The sequence below is a fragment of the Ahaetulla prasina genome, chromosome 3, assembly GCF_028640845.1.
Source record: "Ahaetulla prasina isolate Xishuangbanna chromosome 3, ASM2864084v1, whole genome shotgun sequence".
In the NCBI taxonomy this organism is placed as follows: Eukaryota; Metazoa; Chordata; class Lepidosauria; order Squamata; family Colubridae; genus Ahaetulla; species Ahaetulla prasina.
Window position 1 is genome coordinate 66,954,945 of NC_080541.1, and position 18,136 is coordinate 66,973,080.

The 18,136-nt window shown below is 39.2% G+C and overlaps 1 protein-coding gene across 2 annotated transcripts in view; it reads left to right on the top strand.

The window, feature by feature from the left end:
- Positions 1-18,136, top strand: part of DOK6 (docking protein 6) — a 205,984-nt gene that overhangs the window by 142,986 nt on the left and 44,862 nt on the right. For both annotated transcript variants that reach the window (XM_058178568.1, XM_058178567.1), the window contains exons 5-6: positions 1,457-1,646; positions 6,387-6,525. In XM_058178568.1, the coding sequence (XP_058034551.1) occupies positions 1,457-1,646; positions 6,387-6,525 (329 nt within the window). The remainder of the gene's footprint in view (positions 1-1,456; positions 1,647-6,386; positions 6,526-18,136) is intronic.

Genomic DNA, 18,136 nt, shown 5'->3' on the forward strand with positions numbered 1-18,136 from the left:
CACCAGCACTTCCGGTTCTCCGAACTACCTGCTATCGGTGCTACCAGCTCCCGCAAGTCGGATAGAGCAGGCAGCATTTCACCCTTACTTCAACCAGCTTTCCATAATTAACAAGAATAGCTTTAATATCATCTACATACATAGTAGCTTTAGTAATATAATCCACAGGTTACCACATAGCTTTAGTAATATAATCCACAGGTTACGTTTATGAAAAAGTTGGTAGAAATTTTGAAAGCATTCACATCAATTTATATATATTCTTTAAAAGTAGTGTTTGTGTTACACTTTTAAAAAAAAACTCACAAAAACTGCAGTGGTTGCACAGTGTACTTAAGTAATAGAAGAAGCCTTACTTGGTAGCAATATATTAATGTTTTGAAAACTATAAAAAACCAAAATATATTCTCATAATCATCACTGGTTTTTTTTATTTACAGACCCTGTACATCATTAATGTGGTTAGTGAGAAATACATCTATATGGACATCTATATGGAAAGTGTAACACTGAGTGAATTAACATCAGAACTTATCAATAAAGCAAAAATTTATAGTCTGAGGGACAAAAATATATTTATTGAGGCTGAGGGACAAATATATGTATATATTGTATTAATATATGCAACTTTATTTATAGCTTGAAATCTTCAATATTATTGTACCTGAAATTGTTCATTAACTGCCATTTTTCAAATTTTCATTCCTGTTCAGTGTCTAATATTTCACATTAATTCTGATGCATATTTCCAGCTTAGTGTTCAAAGCAAATAAGTCCAGTTGCCTCTAGAAAAAACACCTTTGGGTCTAGAACTTTAGTATTATATAATTTGACATTATAAATTCATATAGTAGCATGTATCCAGTCAATAAGAATAAATTAAATGACTAAATAAATGGACAGAGCACTTTGTTTATCTACAAAAAGTTGCTTACCTCTCACTTTTTGGATAGATTAATTAGGAGGTGATGCAATAAAGCAACTTGAGAAATATATTTTAACTGTTTCTCTTCATCTGTACAAAGACATGGAAACTGAATGCTTGACAAAAAAAGATGTTTAATTCCAACATTTTCTTTTATTAACTAGTTTTCAAAGCTTAATGTGTGTATTACAAATCTGTTACAAAAATGTGCCAAGTTCTTTAAAACTGGAAAACAGGTGCATCTTCCTAAGTAAAGGAACTAATTGAAATTATAAATGCTAAAAAAGGAAAGTAATTATATAATTTTATGAAGGTCATAAAAACAGGCAAAGTTTATTTCATCAACAGGGTTTCAACTCTTCTTCCAAATGTGGTAGGAATAAAATGCAACCCTATCCTCTAAATCCATCATGCCCTCCTATCTTTAAATAAGTTTTATTTTAATAAATGCTTCAGTCAATAGCCAAAATGGAAATTGTGGTAATAATTCAAGCCAGTTCACACTTTTTACTACAAATTTCTGTCTTCCAGAACGATTCAATGTATATCTTATGCCTACACCAAATTTAGATATCTACGGTGAATGTACAATGCAGATTACACATGAAAACATTTATCTCTGGGATATCCATAATGCTAAGGTTAAACTGGTCATGTGGCCTCTCAGTTCTTTGAGAAGATATGGGCGTGATTCAACATGGTTCACTTTTGAATCTGGAAGGTAAGTATCAATTCATACTTTCAAATAATTGTGTTATTGCTAAGGTCAGCCTTGTCATAGTACAATGTAAAAGGGGCACATTTAAGAATAGTTGGTTTACCTATTGTCAGCAAAGTTTTTTCTGTAGGTTTAGGATTTTGTTGTTGTTTTAATGAATTTGCATTTCCAATCCACAAAGTGTAGTTAGGCGACATTATATTCTGGCTTTAAGCATTTGGATTTGTCTGGTGATGCTGTATCTCTTCAGCTTCATATTAGCAGAATATCAGTTTTTAATAAAATGTTGATTCTGTATTTTTTTACATCCTAAATTCAGAAATGCCTTATTAGGCATGCTGCAATTCTTAAGAATATTTTTTTAATTGATCTGCGATTGACAAATCTATTAAATAAATTAATTCATGATGAATAGAGGGAAAAGAAATAAGTAAAAATCTACAAAAAATAGACAGAGTAAATAAGAGGTACAGCTTGGGGAGGGTGTGTGAGAGTGTGCAAGAGTGCTTATGAGTTATGGCAGTATACAAATTTGATTGATAAATAGTCATCTAGGTTGAAACTATACCAACAAAATGATATTCCTGCAATAAATGGTTTTTCGGGATTAAAGCAATAAAAACCTAGTAGATGCTTTATATTTTTATATTTAACTGTATTATCTAGATTCAAGCATCTTCATGGAATAAACTATATATATATATATATTAGATAAAACATCCAAAGATTACTCTGACATAGATGTCTCTTTAACAGCATGGTATTCTCTTCAGTAATTAATTCTATTAAATCAATGAAAAGTGACAGAGTTTAAATATACTTGTTAAAATGTTGACAGCAGCCTTGGCATAAAGTTTTCAAAATGCATTACTTCAATAAACTATCCCACACAGTCTGGTTTCATGAAAAGACATCAGGCATCCAATAATATCAGTTAATTGACATATTAGATATTCCATCAAGTTATCATAGATTGTTTATATCAGACAAATGACAATTATTCTGGCTGCTTTGGAAAGTGTGGGCATTTCTCTTCTGTTTGTTGGCACAATCCAATTAAGTCTACCACATGAAGGTCTGGAAAATCAAGGTTTTGCTGTACTACTCACCAAAAAAAGGATGAACTTCCACGGTTAACCATACTTCTGTTCATCACAGAAGCTGGTATTTAAGCTACTGTGCCTTCTTTCTTTTGGCTGTTCCTAATGTGGAACACTATTTGGGGTGTTATTCCTCCAATTATTCAGATGAGAACTGATAAATTAAAAAAAAGGAATGTTCCTGTTCAGTAGCCAAATATACAGAGCAGCTGATCAATCAGCAGCATTTTGTGCTTAATCCAAGCCAATTAAATTGTGAGTTGCCTTAGTTTTCTGTCCAGTATCTTTATATTGAGTTTCAGTCTCACAGGAATGTAACAGATGTGTAGACAGAATTACCCTGAAGGAAAGCAGTGCACTGAGCCATTTATACATGGCAAACAAAATCTCACAGAATGATAAGATTATAAAAACAGGTATTATGAGTAAGCCATTAAAGCAGGAAGGAATAACAAAAAATAAGCAACTCATAGTGAACTGGTCCATATCCAAGATTATCACTTCTTTTTTTCAAATTTCAAATATGAATCGTGTTCACAAAATATAGTCATAAGGTAATAATGCTTTTATTTTTGTAGAGAACGTTCCTTGATTTGAATAAAAGAGAAGCAACTGATAAGAGCTGAATAAAATCTCACAAGTTGAGCTGCAGTTTATCTGTTTTCTTGGGATTTATTTTTATTCACTTTTAAATAGATGAATCTTCATTTTGATTTACAGTCTTCTTTACTTCTGTGACCCTTTTTCATCTTTAGAGCTTGTCAGCTGTCAATATACACTGATTAATAGCTCAATCTTTCTGAGCTTCAGTTTCATTTTTATTGGTTAACCTTTACTAATTTTAACTATGTTGTTTCATGGCTTTAACCTTTAGTTTATTAACTGTCCCATGCTAAGAACCATAGGGTTATGTACTGTAGTTTTATTTTTCTCAAAGATTTCTGGCTTTTTCCTGCATTGCAACAGTCTACCTCTAAGTAAATAACTTTGATTTCATGCCACTGTTGCATAGAAACTTGTTAAGTGAACTCTTAAAGAAACTTTTAAAACAATGTTCAGGATTATATAATAGGTCTTGTATATTTCTATGCACGAGAATTATCTTTTCTACAGTGCAGTCCTTGCTTAATGACCAGTGACTTAGTGATTGATCAAAGTTATGACAGATCCCCTAATAGGTGCTCAAGGCCCAATGTCCAAGTTCCTACACCTTGTTCCAGCAGTCAAATAATGTTTTGGGTACTTGGCAATTGGTGCTTAGTTATGGATGTTCACGGTTTCTCACAGTCATTCCACCATGATTTTTGGTGTTTTTTGCCTGTTTCTAGAGTTTATTTTGGGTTTCCAACAAAAAATGCCATTTGGATAAAATAGATTCACTTAACAACTGCCATATGTGTTTAATGACCATCACGTTCTCATAAATTGGTGCAAAAAAGTTCATAAAATTGGGTGCCATCACATGGTGACCTACAGTACTTAATCATAATGATGTATGTCTTATGACCTTAATTTTGGGGTCACGAACATATTGTTAAGTAGGGTCTCTGAGACTCACATATTGAATATAGGCTTGTCTATTAGGAACTGAAGGGATGTGATGGGTTCCACAGGAAGTTAACTGTTATATATTAGAAATAGAACAGCTGCTTTACAGTTGAAAGAAAAGCTGTTGTTGAGAAATACAGTGTGTTTTTGCAAACCTATATCTCTATATTGTATAATAAATTTTGCAGACTTAAATTTGTTATCTGAATCTTACATCATAATCGTAGGCAGTGTCAGGTGTGGAGAATCAGGACCACATGTTAAGTTCTTGTTAAGCTGATTTATTGTTCATGCCTACTTTATTTTTCAGCGTATAAGAAGACGCTCCGCAGTATAAGAGGCACTTTATTTTGGGGGGAGGAAAATAAGAAAAAAAAAAACCTGCTTGAGAGGCTCTCTCTTTGAGAGGCTGCATTTGCAGCCTCCAAAAGCTCCGTTTGCAAAGGAGCTTCTTTTTGCGAAGGTAGCCTCTCAAACAGACCTTTTGGAGGCTCTCCATTTGAGAGGCTGCATTTGCAAGCTCCAAAAGCTCCGTTTGAGAGGACGGCTGAAGGGTGGGAGCCAACGGGTGGGTGGGGCTACATTCGGTGTATAAGATGCGCCAAAATTTTCACCCTCTTTTAGGGTGTCTTATACTCCAAAAAATATGGTATATACAAGAATCTAATCAACTAATGATCAGTACTAAATTTGTGCTAGATAAGAGTTAATAGATAAGAGTTAACAGAATTCAAAAGGAGCTGGACCTGCACTGCTTGTCGGAATATAACAACTCCAGGCTGATTCCTCTCTTGACTCCACCTCCATGTTTTGCATTTCCTTTTATAGGCAGTGAACCTAAATCTGATTGATTGGGACATCACACAGCATCCTAAGCCATTATTTTCCTAATCATAGATTGGTCAGTATGTGACAGTTAGCCCTAAATCAGGATTTAATGGCATGTCTGCAAAATTCTTTATTATAGGATGTTGTCATATTGGATAGTATAGCTAAAGTCCTTAACTCACTTTGTGCAGTTGCCAAGCAGTGAAACTATTGTTTCCAAATTCAGGACTTAACATAGAAACATGAGGAGTAATTACTGAGGTATTAGGGAAAAAAATCATAAATAAGGTGCTGACTTGGACATTTCCTTCAATATTTTAATATATGCATCTCTAAAGAAGATTTTTGATTATTCACATAATCTTGTTTGTATATTTATTTATTTATTTATTTATTTATTTATTTATTTATTTATTTATTTGTCAATCATTTATAACAGGTAAAAGTATAAACATAATTTGGATACATGAAAAGAGTAAAAAAGGAATATTAGGACAGGAACGGTAGGCACGCGGGTGCACTTATGCACACCCCTTACAGACCTCTTAGGAATGGGGTGAGGTCAACAGTAAACAGTTTAAGCTTAAAGTTTTGAGGGTTTGGGGAAGAAACTACAGAGTCAGGTAGTGCATTCCGGGTGTTGACCATTCTGTTACTGAAGTCATATTTTCTGCAATCAAGTTTGGAGCGGTTTACCTTGAGTTTGTATCTATTATTTGCTTGTGTATTGTTGTGGTTGAAGCTGAAGTAGTCATTGACAGGTAGGACATTGTGGTAGATAATTTTATGTACTATGCTTAGGTCAGATTGAAGTCTGTGTAGTTCTAAATTGTCTAAGCCTAAAATTTGGAGTCTGGTGGCATAAGGTATTTGTTTGTGAGCAGAGGAGTGGTGGACTCTTCTTGTGAAATATCTCTGGACTCTCTCGATTGTATTTATGTCCAACATGCAGTGCAGGTTCCAGACAGATGAGTTGTATTCAAGGATTGGTCTAGGGTGTGTGTGTGTGTGTGTGTGTGTGTGTGTGTGTGTGTGTGTGTGTATCTTGGCGATGTTTTGCAGAGGTCTCACTCGTCATCTTCAGGCTGGTGCTTTCAGCTTCGAGCTTTTGCTATACTATAGCAAATATATATATACACACACACACACCTACAAATTTAAGCACACAAATTCGTGAGATATTACTTGAAAGTATTACAGTTATTTCTTTATTCTTTAAATTAGAAACTCATCTTAATGTAAATATTCATGTATATACATTTTTCAGGATGTGTGACACAGGAGAAGGGCTATTTACCTTTCAGACAAGAGAAGGTGAGATGATCTATCAGAAAGTCCACTCTGCAACCTTGGCAATAGCTGAGCAACATGAAAGATTGATGATGGAGATGGAACAGAAAGCACGGGTAAGACCCTTGCAATTATTAAATAATTGTTTCTTGGAAGGAAATCGTTTTTGAAGTAAAATCAGATTTATATAAGAAACCTTATATTTAACTTAATTGACAATTATTAAACAAATGATATTATTCATATCCAACTCCTCTTTGTTAAAATTATGGTTTTCTTTATTAATCACATAATCATATAACCATTATGGAAGTGAGAAATTGCCATCAATGAGATTTTGTTTTCCTCTTCCTAATGAGGTGCAGGGTCAAAATACATGCAACTGCATATAAATTTTGCCTAAATTTATCAGAACAAAATAGAGCATTTAAAGTTTTAAAAATATGTTTTCTTTCCGCTATGTGGAATCAGACCTACAATAGGTAGTCTTTGAGTTATGACTGGTTCTTTAGTGACCATTTGAAGTTGGATGGACGGCTGTCCTTTGAAGACCATTTGACGGCCGTCTCCAGGAGAGCTTTTTACCAGGTTTGCCTGGTTCGCCAGTTGCGCCCCTTCCTGGACCGGGATGCCCTATGCACAGTCACTCATGCTCTCGTGACATCTCGCCTGGATTACTGCAATGCTCTCTACATGGGGCTTCCCTTGAGGAGCACCCGGAGGCTCCAGTTAGTCCAGAATGCAGCTGCGTGGGTGATAGAGGAAGCCCCTCGTGGCTCCCATGTGACACCACTCCTGCGCAGACTGCACTGGCTGCCTGTGGCCTTCCGGGTGCACTTCAAGGTTTTGGTAACTATCTTCAAAGCGCTCCATGGCTTAGGGCCGGGCTACTTACGGGACTGTCTGCTGCCACCGATTGCCTCCCACCAACCTGTGCGCTCTCACAGGGAGGGACTCCTTAGGGTGCCGTCTGCCAGGCAGTGCCCACTGGCGACACCCAGGGGAAGGGCCTTCTCTGTGGGGGCTCCCACCCTCTGGAATGAACTTCCCCCAGGACTCCGTCAACTTCCTAACCTTCGAACCTTCCGCCGCGAGCTTAAAACACATCTATTTATCTGTGCAGGACTGGACTAGAATTTTAATTTTTAAATTTAATTTTAATGGGGTTTTATCATCTTGATTGTAATTTTAAATTTTGGCCTATTTAAATAAGTTTTTTAATTAGTGTTTTATCTTGTATTATATTTGTATTTTTTATCGGGCTGTAAACTGCCCTGAGTCCTTCGGGAGATAGGGCGGTATAAAAATTTGATTAAATAAATAAATAAATAAGTTATGGTGGACTTCTCTGGGAGTACTTGCAACCTAGTTCCAATGGCCACGCACACATTACACCGCAATCATGTGATCTCATGACTATTGCTTGGCAACTGGCTCACATTTATGGAAGTGTGCAGCATCATAGTCAATGACTACATTTTACTATGGTTTTACTGATCAATGCCATACATTTTCAGTTTTCAGCAAAACTGTGCCTACAGTGAACAATGGATTTGCTTTAAGACTATGGTATTTGCTTGGGAACTACCGCAAAAAAGATCTTAAATCAGGCCAGTCACACTGCTTTATGAAGATCATGAATGTGGTAGCAGGAATCTATTATGGTTCTTACAATGATAGTAAAGATCATTCACTTTCCCAAAGATGGGAAATGAAGAGTATTTTTTAACAATCTATTCATATTCCTTGTTTGACAAATCACTAGTTGCCCGGATCTTCCTTGTAGTAATTGCCTAGTTATTTCAGCTTAATATTTTAAAAATGAAGGACTTCTATAGGCCAATCCTTACCAGTTTGCTACTGTATATATTAACCATCTAAGACATCACAGTGTTCTTTGTTTTTATTTGGTTTTTAAAAATGGTATCAAGAAGTAGAATGGTAATGAAAATGTTTAAATCATGGAAGCTTTATATTATAAAGTTCTGAACCACTAGGTAAATATAGGCTGTTACATCACGTTTCATCAAGTAGCCTCGCAGCAAATTGAGAAGGTAATTTGTCTTTCTGATTGACTCACAGGGACATTTTCTCTTCTAATAAGTTTGACTTAAGTGTTTAATTCTAGGAGACCGAGGTATTTTCAACAGAAAAACCCATTTAGGGGAAAGTCAATAGTCTCAGAGCAGCTATATGTTATCGCACATTAAATTACTGTGTATTTCCTTTTAGTTTTTCTCTGGCCAGTTGTGAGAGTTGATCTAAAAAGCTCTAAAAGAAAGGAGAAAAAAGTCTGGCCAAGTACCCTTTTCAAATCTGTTGATCAGAAGAATAGTTCTGATGTGAAATTTATCTTACTAATTGAACTTTACATTCTATGACATTTCTGATATATTAAATATGGTTTGAAAGTAACTAACAAGGTCTCTCTAAAAACCTATTATAAATCATACTGCTCCAGTTAGCTTCCATATTACTTACATCACAATTCCCGTAAATTACACAAGGTAATAGTTGAAACCAAGTCACCCTTGGAGGAGATTTGTAGTGAAGTTTAATTTAGTCCATATAACTCAAATATTGCTTAAAATTAAATATGTTATGGTATTTTAAGTCTCATTCACCACAAGTCAGCTATTAAGGCAACTCAACCAGCTATGAGGCTTTGTTTCTGGCCTAACTTCTTCCTTTCTTTGTCCAATTTTTATTTTAGAATAAGCCACAATAACTATTCATGTGAAATATTGGAAGATTTGGATGCAAGAAAGGTGAAATATGAGCGCAGTGTCATTATTATAAATCTTTATTAATGTAGTGGAGGGACAGCAAAAATGTAATGAATTTGAGGAAAGATGGAAATTTTGTACAAATTAAAGATGTTCTATATAAATTGGCAGATATAATTAAGGTGACATAAAGCTTCAATTTTCTGTATATAATATGTGCTCATTCCCCATATTTATTTATCAATATTTTCATAAATATATACAGCAAAGGGTATTTTAAGCATGACTTCAGGAATTATATTCTGTGCAGACATAATTTAAAACAAAGTCACAAGTGTGTTTTTTTTCATAATTTTTTTATTGCTTATCAAAGAAAATATATAACTAGTGGTTAAAAATAAAAATAAAAAAGCAATAAAAATTAAAAAAATATATAAAACAAGTAGCAAACATCACCTTCCTTAATAATACCTTCTCTTCATGGAAGATTAATCTTGCCAGTTCTTTCTTATCTAATCACCTTCTTGTCTTTATTCTACTTCCTTTGCATTTTTTTAATAAATTTGTCTTATCCCGACCATAACTGTTGTGGTTATATAGTTAAGTTCAAGGAGCACACAGGTTAATGTAGATGTCCTATAGATGAGTAAGTGATTGAAAACATATTTTTCAGCATGCTTTATGTCAACGATTATAGTGCATCTTACATTAGAGGGAAGAGGGTGAGGTCACCCATCATCCACAACCAAAACAACAAGGCTCAGTCTTGTTGAATATTGTAAGTGTAAGGCAAAGAGATGAAGGAAGAGGGAACAGAGAAAAAAGCTTTTCTATTTCTAATGCTGGCATCTTACTCAAGTGTTAAAAATCTGGTTTTGTTATCTGAATTGTACTTGGACAATATTTGATATCATTACAGTAGACAAACTGAATTGTGCCAAATGCCTAAGGTTTGCAAGGCATAAGATTTGGTCATAGCTGGATTTATTTAATTAATACAATCTTACCAGTTTATATATTCACGCAAGGAAAATATGTTATTTCACTTTGTATAAATAATACAAACAGCAGAAGTGGGCAGGCTTATTTATAAAATACCAGCTACCAAGGCAGCAATAAATCTTGTTTGTTTTGTACTGTATTATTTTTTCTTTCTTAGATTTAGAAACCTTGAAGGTCAATCAAGAGAGGATATTTTGAGTTTTCTTAAAACAAAAGTAACACTTTAGAATTTATTTGTTTCATTTTTTAAAAAAAATATGGATTTTTTAAAATATTTAAATTATGCAATAAGTGGAGATTTTACCTGGTAAGGACACAGCAAGAGAACTTTACTATCCCAGTATGTTCTTCATATGTAATCCACAGCTTGATGCATAAGCAGTTACATTCCAAATCATATGTAAGGTACATATTTAGAGTTTATTTGCTGGAACATTTCTGCATAGCTGATATAGGAAGCCCGTCTTTGCATATTATGGATACCTTATACTTTTTCCAACTATTCATTTATCTGCAAATAAAGATACATAGGTAGTCCTTAATTTCTATCTATTTGTTTAGCAACAAAAGTTACTATAAAAAGTTACTTTCAAAAAAGAGGCCATCTAATATCAAAATTGAACAGCCCTCTCTCTGCAGACATCATCCTGTCTGCAATACAGTCCTTTCAGCAGTTCCAAGAAGGCTCTGTACCCATTTGCATTACTCAGATGACCCTGAGAACATAGATAAATCTCCAAGTGGCCTCAATGACTGTCTAAAAGAATGCAAATGACCAGCTGTCTGCAAGGAATATAAATACTTCTATTCCACATCATCCAGTCAGGGCTAAAGAAGCTTCTTGGATGAAAAGTAAAATGTCTTCAAAGAAAAACTAGAAAGTCCAGTTGCCTCTTGAAAAAGCATCTTTTGGACAACCATGACCTGAATGACTGAGAATCTCCATAGACAAACTTATTATAATAAGAAAAAACACAATTTACATCCTTAAAGTTCCAGCTGTTGCAGAGCCCCCTCTGTCTTGTGATCAGAATTCAGGCTGGCCCACATTTATGATTGCCCAAATAATACAATTTTGCAATAGCATTACCATCCATAGAGAATTCTCACTTACACCAAAGGATGCCAGTATTGCCAGCAAAACATTCAGGGCAGTCTATCAGTTGTGCCACTAGCACTAGAGCTATAAACAAATCCAGTCGTGGCTAGTTCCACTTGCTGGAAGCTGTCTGCAGACATCGCTAGCATTCAGTAGTGTAATTCAGTAGGCCCTTACACTGTGAACATGAAATAACTGCATCAGCTGGAGAAGCCAGCATGTGCCATGTAGTGTAAACAGGGTAACTCCCTTCATCATAAGCCAAGCTAGTTGCATCAGAGAAGATGACCATATGCTTCAAACAGGTCACCTGTAATCAGAGAGAGTTCTATTATAGCATGAAGTTTAGCAACTATCTCAGATTATAGATAGGATAGATAGGAATCAGGAAATAATAGTGCATAGTGAAAGAGAGTTATGTGCTTCACCTTTTGCCCTGCATCTTTAGGTATCCAGATATTCCCAGTTTTGATGTAGATCATTCAGTTTTGCTCTTCTACATGAAATACAAAGGAATTCCATCTGATTCTCAGGCAGGAAATTGGTAGTTGTACAATATGCAAAAGCATCATATTTTTCTCTTAAGCCGGAAAATGTCTGGTCACACGAATCATCAAGTGATAGATTTTGCTAATTGCAAACACATTTGGAGACACAAGAGAATGAAGTATAGAACTGGTGAAAGTAGTCTCTTATGTGTTCCATAATTAATTTCATTTGGAGTATTTATGTACACAGCTTTGACTAGCAGACTCACTCTTTGCATTCCATCCTGCCTTGAATTTGTTTCAGTTAGCAACTATTTTATTAGAGGTAAATTCTTGGAAGTTGAGAATTTTTTTTGAAAAAAGTGTTCCACAAATATTAGTATAGTTGATGAAAGATGAATGAAATGAATTCAAATTTCATTGGGCAGTTCAATATCGGATCTTAAACCTATTGTCAAAGTTCCAACTAACGAACCCGACTGAGTCAGCACTCTGAGACAATCAGATTTCTCAAAGAACTGTTTTATTGAGTACATCATTTCAGCACACATGAAAGCAAAACCAACTATTTCCCACAGTTTTAGTATAATTAAAGAATAGATATTCCCAGTGGTAGGATTCAGGTAATTTAACAACCGGTTCTCTTCCCTAATGATTTCTTCCAACAACCAGTTTGCCAAACTGCTCAGAAAGTTAACAACTGGTTCTCCCGAAGTGGTGCGAACTGGCTGAATCCCACCACTGGATATTCCCCTTCCTCCTTATCACAGGTCACATTGTCTAATTAGGTGTTCTGGCATCTTCCTGGCAACTCCTTCCAGTCTCAGGCCAGCACCCATTGAAATGACCTGGTTTCCCACTGGATAACAATAACAATAAAAGCCCCCATACTGTGTGGCAAACTGAGAAACAAAAAAAGGCTGCAGCAGCGTAGATCCGTTTCAAAGTTGACACCTATTCTTTTTTAAAGCAGACTGGACAATTCTGGCCCCTGATTTTAAAACTTTCTGGAAACAATCTGTTCAAATCTCTGGACAAGAATGATCCAGAAAGAAGGGAGAAAAGGAGAGAAAAAGGTTTGTCAACAAAAAAGAATTGTCTTGGTCCCTGTCCTCTTTGGATTCAGCTCAGTGGTGCTTTTCCCACTAATCACAGCCTCCATCAGCTTAGCTCTGAGGGAATGTAGCCTGCAGATGTTGCTCACCTCTGCTTGAAAGGATATGTCCATGATGACATAAAAAGATCGTGTTATATAATATAGCAATGAAGGATATATTATGTCAAACATGTCATCAGTGGTATCTTTCCTAATAAATCAGTGATATTTTAGAATTCTGAAATGTGTTCAATAATGCAAATATTAATATTGTGTTACCCAAGATGGCACAAATTACTTGCCAGGGAGGAGGATGCACTGCAATTTGCTACCATCTGATGCAGAATATTTATAGTACTGAGACAAAACAGAGCAGGGTGCACTCCGTTGCTAAGGTGATAAATAGCCAGCTATCAATATGCTCTTGGTAGGGCAACATAAGTAAAAGACAGGTCTCTGCCCTAAAGACCTTACAGCTTTAAAAGAACATTTAAATAAATACATTGAGGAGCCAAAAGGAGAGAACATAGAAAAAAACAGAATTAATTAACTAAAAAGAGGCAACTGTGAAAAGTTACATTAATATATGTTTATTGGAGATTAAACCATGCACCATGTCAATCTCGCTGATGATGCATTAAGGCAAATATGGAATATTACTATACTGACCTTTAGTTTTTAAGGGCCCGCTTTTATCTTTCACCATTTAGATCGAAATCCTTTGTATTAATAAATGCTACGATTTCAGTAGCAAGAAATGGTATTATACGGAATGCATTTGTTTCTGAGGGAGAATTCTATTCAACTCAAGGTAAAATTTCCTCCATTGCTTCTTCTGGTGGAAGGAAAGCTTTTTCTTTTGTAGTAAAAAGATCTTTTGATCTTAGATATCATTTAGGTAATGTATGAGATCAAATAGCCTGTACCCACTAGCACTGAAGCTTTTAAAACTTCAAAAGCAACTTTGGAGGTTGAAGTAGTTTTTCTTATTTGAACTGAAACTCAAAAGGGATCCATGAACAGTAGTACCAATGCTTGCAGAACTCTCAGTATGAGTTCCAAAAAGACTGTGTATAGTTGAGACTGTGTTTGCGAACACACACATACACACACAGAAAGAGGGGAAATGATTTGGAACACTGCCATGAAATATTTGGAACATAGTCCAGAATTATGTCTCACCCAGTAGACAGCTACCAGATGGCTTTGTAGAGCTCACAAATCTGAACTAGCAGGAAATAGATACAACTCTTTAACTGTTGTTTCTAGCAATCCATGTTTAAAATATTGCTTGGGATTCAAGAGGTAGTATAAAATATTAATTCTCATAAAGAAGCTAATCCTCCACGATCCTGCAAAGTTCCTTTTTAAACCACCCAAACTGGTTCCTTTATCCCCACCACCACCACCAGCAGCTGGTAGTGAATCAACAGTTCAACTATACTGTGAAAAGTATGTATTTGTCTTGATCCAGAATTTCTCACTATCCAGTGTGGACTGATTTGTGGGGGACTTCATTTTTCATATCTTCCCCAAGTGAAAATTGCCCTTTTATTTTTACTTTTAATTTAAACTAGTTACCAATCTATAAGAGCTCCTATCAGGAGAGGGAGTGTCAAACATTTTTGAAAATCCATCTCTATAATATACTTTGGATCACTATATACTTGATGACAAATGTATGTATGCTTGTTGATAAATTGAAAGGGACATATATCTGTATACAGTATGTCTATATCTGCCTGACTGTCTGCCTACCATCTATCTATCTGTCTATCTATCTATCTATCTATCTATCTATCTATCTATCTATCTATCTATCTATCTATCTATCTATCTATCATCTGTCTGTCTATCTATCTATCATGCATATTCATTATAAACCCCAAAACTTGACATGATGTAAATAATCTTGATTTTCACAAAATAGAACATGAAGTTAGGTCCTAAGGATTAGGAAACAATAATTCTAGAACCATGAAGGTAAAACAATCAGCAAATGTATTGAAAACTGCCTAAAGAGAAAGATTTAGAGGAAAAATATGTTTTAAAGTCATATTGGAAATAAGGAAACAACATGTAAACATGCTTTGTATGACCTCATACTATATGTCCGCACAAATATCCACAGACCTGATGTCATCAGTGAAAAATAGGAGGCTTAGGGGTTTTTTAATTGGCTGTTTTAATAGACTTTTTAAGGGGAGTTTTAAAGGGGATTTTAAGGGTGGGGAGGAAACCACGGGCTTGGGTTGGGGGTGGGAGGGAATGGGTGGGTGTTGGGGGAAACCCGTCGGGGAGTCAGTTCCTGCGCATGCTCGTGGCGGGGTTGGCGGGTCCGAGGTCATGGGGAGTCGGTGTTCCATTGGTTGAGGGTGGTGCTATTTCCACGGTAAGGGGAGGCAGATATGGCGGAAGTGGGGCTCATATCGTGTTAGGGGTGCGCGCTCGATGTTTGCAGGCGGTTGCGCGCCCCGAGCCCCCAAACTTCTCCCGTTCCCCGGATGGTCAGGATCCTCAGGGCCCTGGCCTTCGGCTGATGTTATGCAACGCACGGTCCGTGGCCAATAAGGCCCCCCTAATTCACGATCTTATTCAGGGGGGTGCTGCGGACCTTATGGGCGTTACGGAGACCTGGTTGGGCCCAGAAGGGGGCGTGCCCCTTGTTCAGATGTGCCCACCGGGTTTCCGAGCATTTCATCAGCCGAGGGGCCAGGGTAGGGGTGGTGGGGTGGCGGTTGTGATCAGAGAGAGTCTAGAGCCGAGGGAGACCACTGTACCTCAGATTGCCGGGTGCGAATCCCTCTTTGTGAGATGGGGTCATAGATGTCAGATGGGCTTGCTGGTCGCGTACCTGGCTCCTTGCTACGTGACAGCTGCCCTGCCCGAGCTCCTGGAGGTGCTTGCTGGGGTGGCAGTTGAGACCCCCAGACTTTTAGTCATGGGGGATTTCAACTTGCCATCTTCCGGCTCGTCATCGACAGTTGCTCGGGAGTTCATGGCTTCCATGACGGCCTTGGACCTGACTCAAGTAGTTGATGGCCCTACTCACGTTGGGGGTGGCACTCTGGATCTGATTTTTATCTCTGGTCAGTGGTTGAGAGATCTGGATTTGAAGGAATTAGCTATTGAACCTTTGTCATGGTCAGATCACTCTCTTCTTCGCCTGGACTTTCTGACCGCCATTCAACACCGCAGGGAGACGGAGCCATTACGTTGGTTCCGTCCCAGGCGCCTGATGGACCCGGAGAGGTTCCGGACGGAGCTTGGGCCACTTCCTGAAGGTCTGGCCCACGACACGGCTGAGGAACTGGTTGCGGCCTGGGAATGGGCGCGGGGCCTTAGATCGTGTCGTGCCTTTGCGGCCTCTGACCCGGCGCGGGTCCCAAACGGCTCCTTGGTTCTCCGAGGAGCTGAGGGGATGAAGCGCCAGAGAAGACGCCTGGAGAGTTCTTGGAGGTCTAGCCGTTCGAGGCTGATCGGACACTAGTGAAGTCCTATACTAGGACTTACCTAGTGGCATTGAGGATGCGGCGTTGCTACGCCTCCTCCCTCATTGCGTCGGCAGATAACCGCCCAGCCGCCCTGTTTCGGGTGACTCGTTCCCTCCTTCACCAGGGGGAGCGGGATGACCCGTTGCAGGGACGTGCTGAGGAGTTTAACGGTTATCTATACGATAAAATCGTTCAGCTTCGGGACGGTCTGGACCAAAATTGCAGTGACTCAGGGGAGGCGTCCGAGGGTGGTCTTGGTGATATTTTATGGGATGAGTTTGACCCTGTGGCTCCCGAGGACATGGACAGGTTGTTGGGTAGGTTGAATGCCACCACATGTTTACTGGACCCGTGCCCCTCCTGGTTGGTGCTGGCCACCCAGGAGGTGACACGAGGCTGGCTCCAGGCAATTACGAGTGCTTCCTTGGTGGAGGGAGTCTTCCCGGCCGCCTTGAAAGAGGCGGTGGTGAGACCCCTCCTCAAGAAGCCTGCCTTGGACCCGGCTGTTTTAAGTAATTATCGTCCGGTCTCCAACCTTCGCTTTACGGCGAAGGTTGTAGAGAGTATGGTGGCATATCAGTTTCCCTTGCACCTGGATGAAACTGTCTATCTAGACCCGTTCCAGTCCAGTTTCCGGCCCGGTTACAGCACTGAGACGGCTTTGGTCGCGTTGGTGGATGATCTCTGGAGGGCCAGGGATAGGGGTTGTTCCTCTGCCCTGGTCCTATTAGACCTCTCAGCGGCTTTTGATACCATCGACCATGGTATCCTGCTGCGCCGGTTGGAGGGATTGGGAGTGGGAGGCACCGTTTATCGGTGGTTCTCCTCCTATCTCTCCGACCGGTCGCAGACGGTGTTGACGGGGGGGCAGAGGTCGGCTCCGAGGCACCTCACTTGTGGGGTGCCGCAGGGGTCGATTCTCTCACCCCTCTTGTTCAACATCTATATGAAGCCGCTGGGTGAGATCATCAGTGGCTTTGGTGTGAGGTACCAGCTGTACGCTGATGACACCCAGCTGTACTTTTCCACACCGGGCCACCCCAATGAAGCTATCGAAGTGCTGTCCCGGTGTCTGGAAGCCGTACGGGTCTGGATGGGGAGAAACAGGCTCAGGCTCAATCCCTCCAAGACAGAGTGGCTGTGATGCCGGCATCCCGGTACAGCCAGCTGCAGCCGCAGCTGACTGTTGGGGGCGAGTCATTGGCCCCAATGGAGAGGGTGCGCAACTTGGGCGTCCTCCTGGATGAACGGCTGTCCTTTGAAGATCATTTGGCGGCCGTCTCCAGGAGAGCTTTTTACCAGGTTCGCCTGGTGCGCCAGTTGCGCCCCTTTCTAGACCGGGATGCCCTATGCACGGTCACTCACGCCCTCGTGACATCTCGCCTAGATTACTGCAATGCTCTCTACATGGGGCTCCCCTTGAAGGGCATCCGGAGACTGCAGTTAGTCCAGAATGCGGCTGGGCGGGTGATAGAAGAACCCCCCCGTCCCTCCCGGGTGCCACCTATCCTCGCCAGCCTGCACTGGCTACCTGTGCCCTTCCGGGTGCGCTTCAAGGTGTTGGTGATCACCTTTAAAGCGCTCCATGGCATAGGGCCGGGCTATTTACGGGACCGCCTTCTGCTACGAATACCTCTCACCGACCGTGCGCTCTCACAGAGAGGGACTCCTCAGGGTGCCGTCAGCTAGGCAGTGTCGTCTGGCGACACCCAGGGGAAGGGCCTTCTCTGCGGGGGCTCCGCCCTCTGGAACGAGCTCCCCAGGACTTCGCCAACTCTCGGACCTTAGAACCTTCCGTCGTGAACTTAAAACACACTTATTC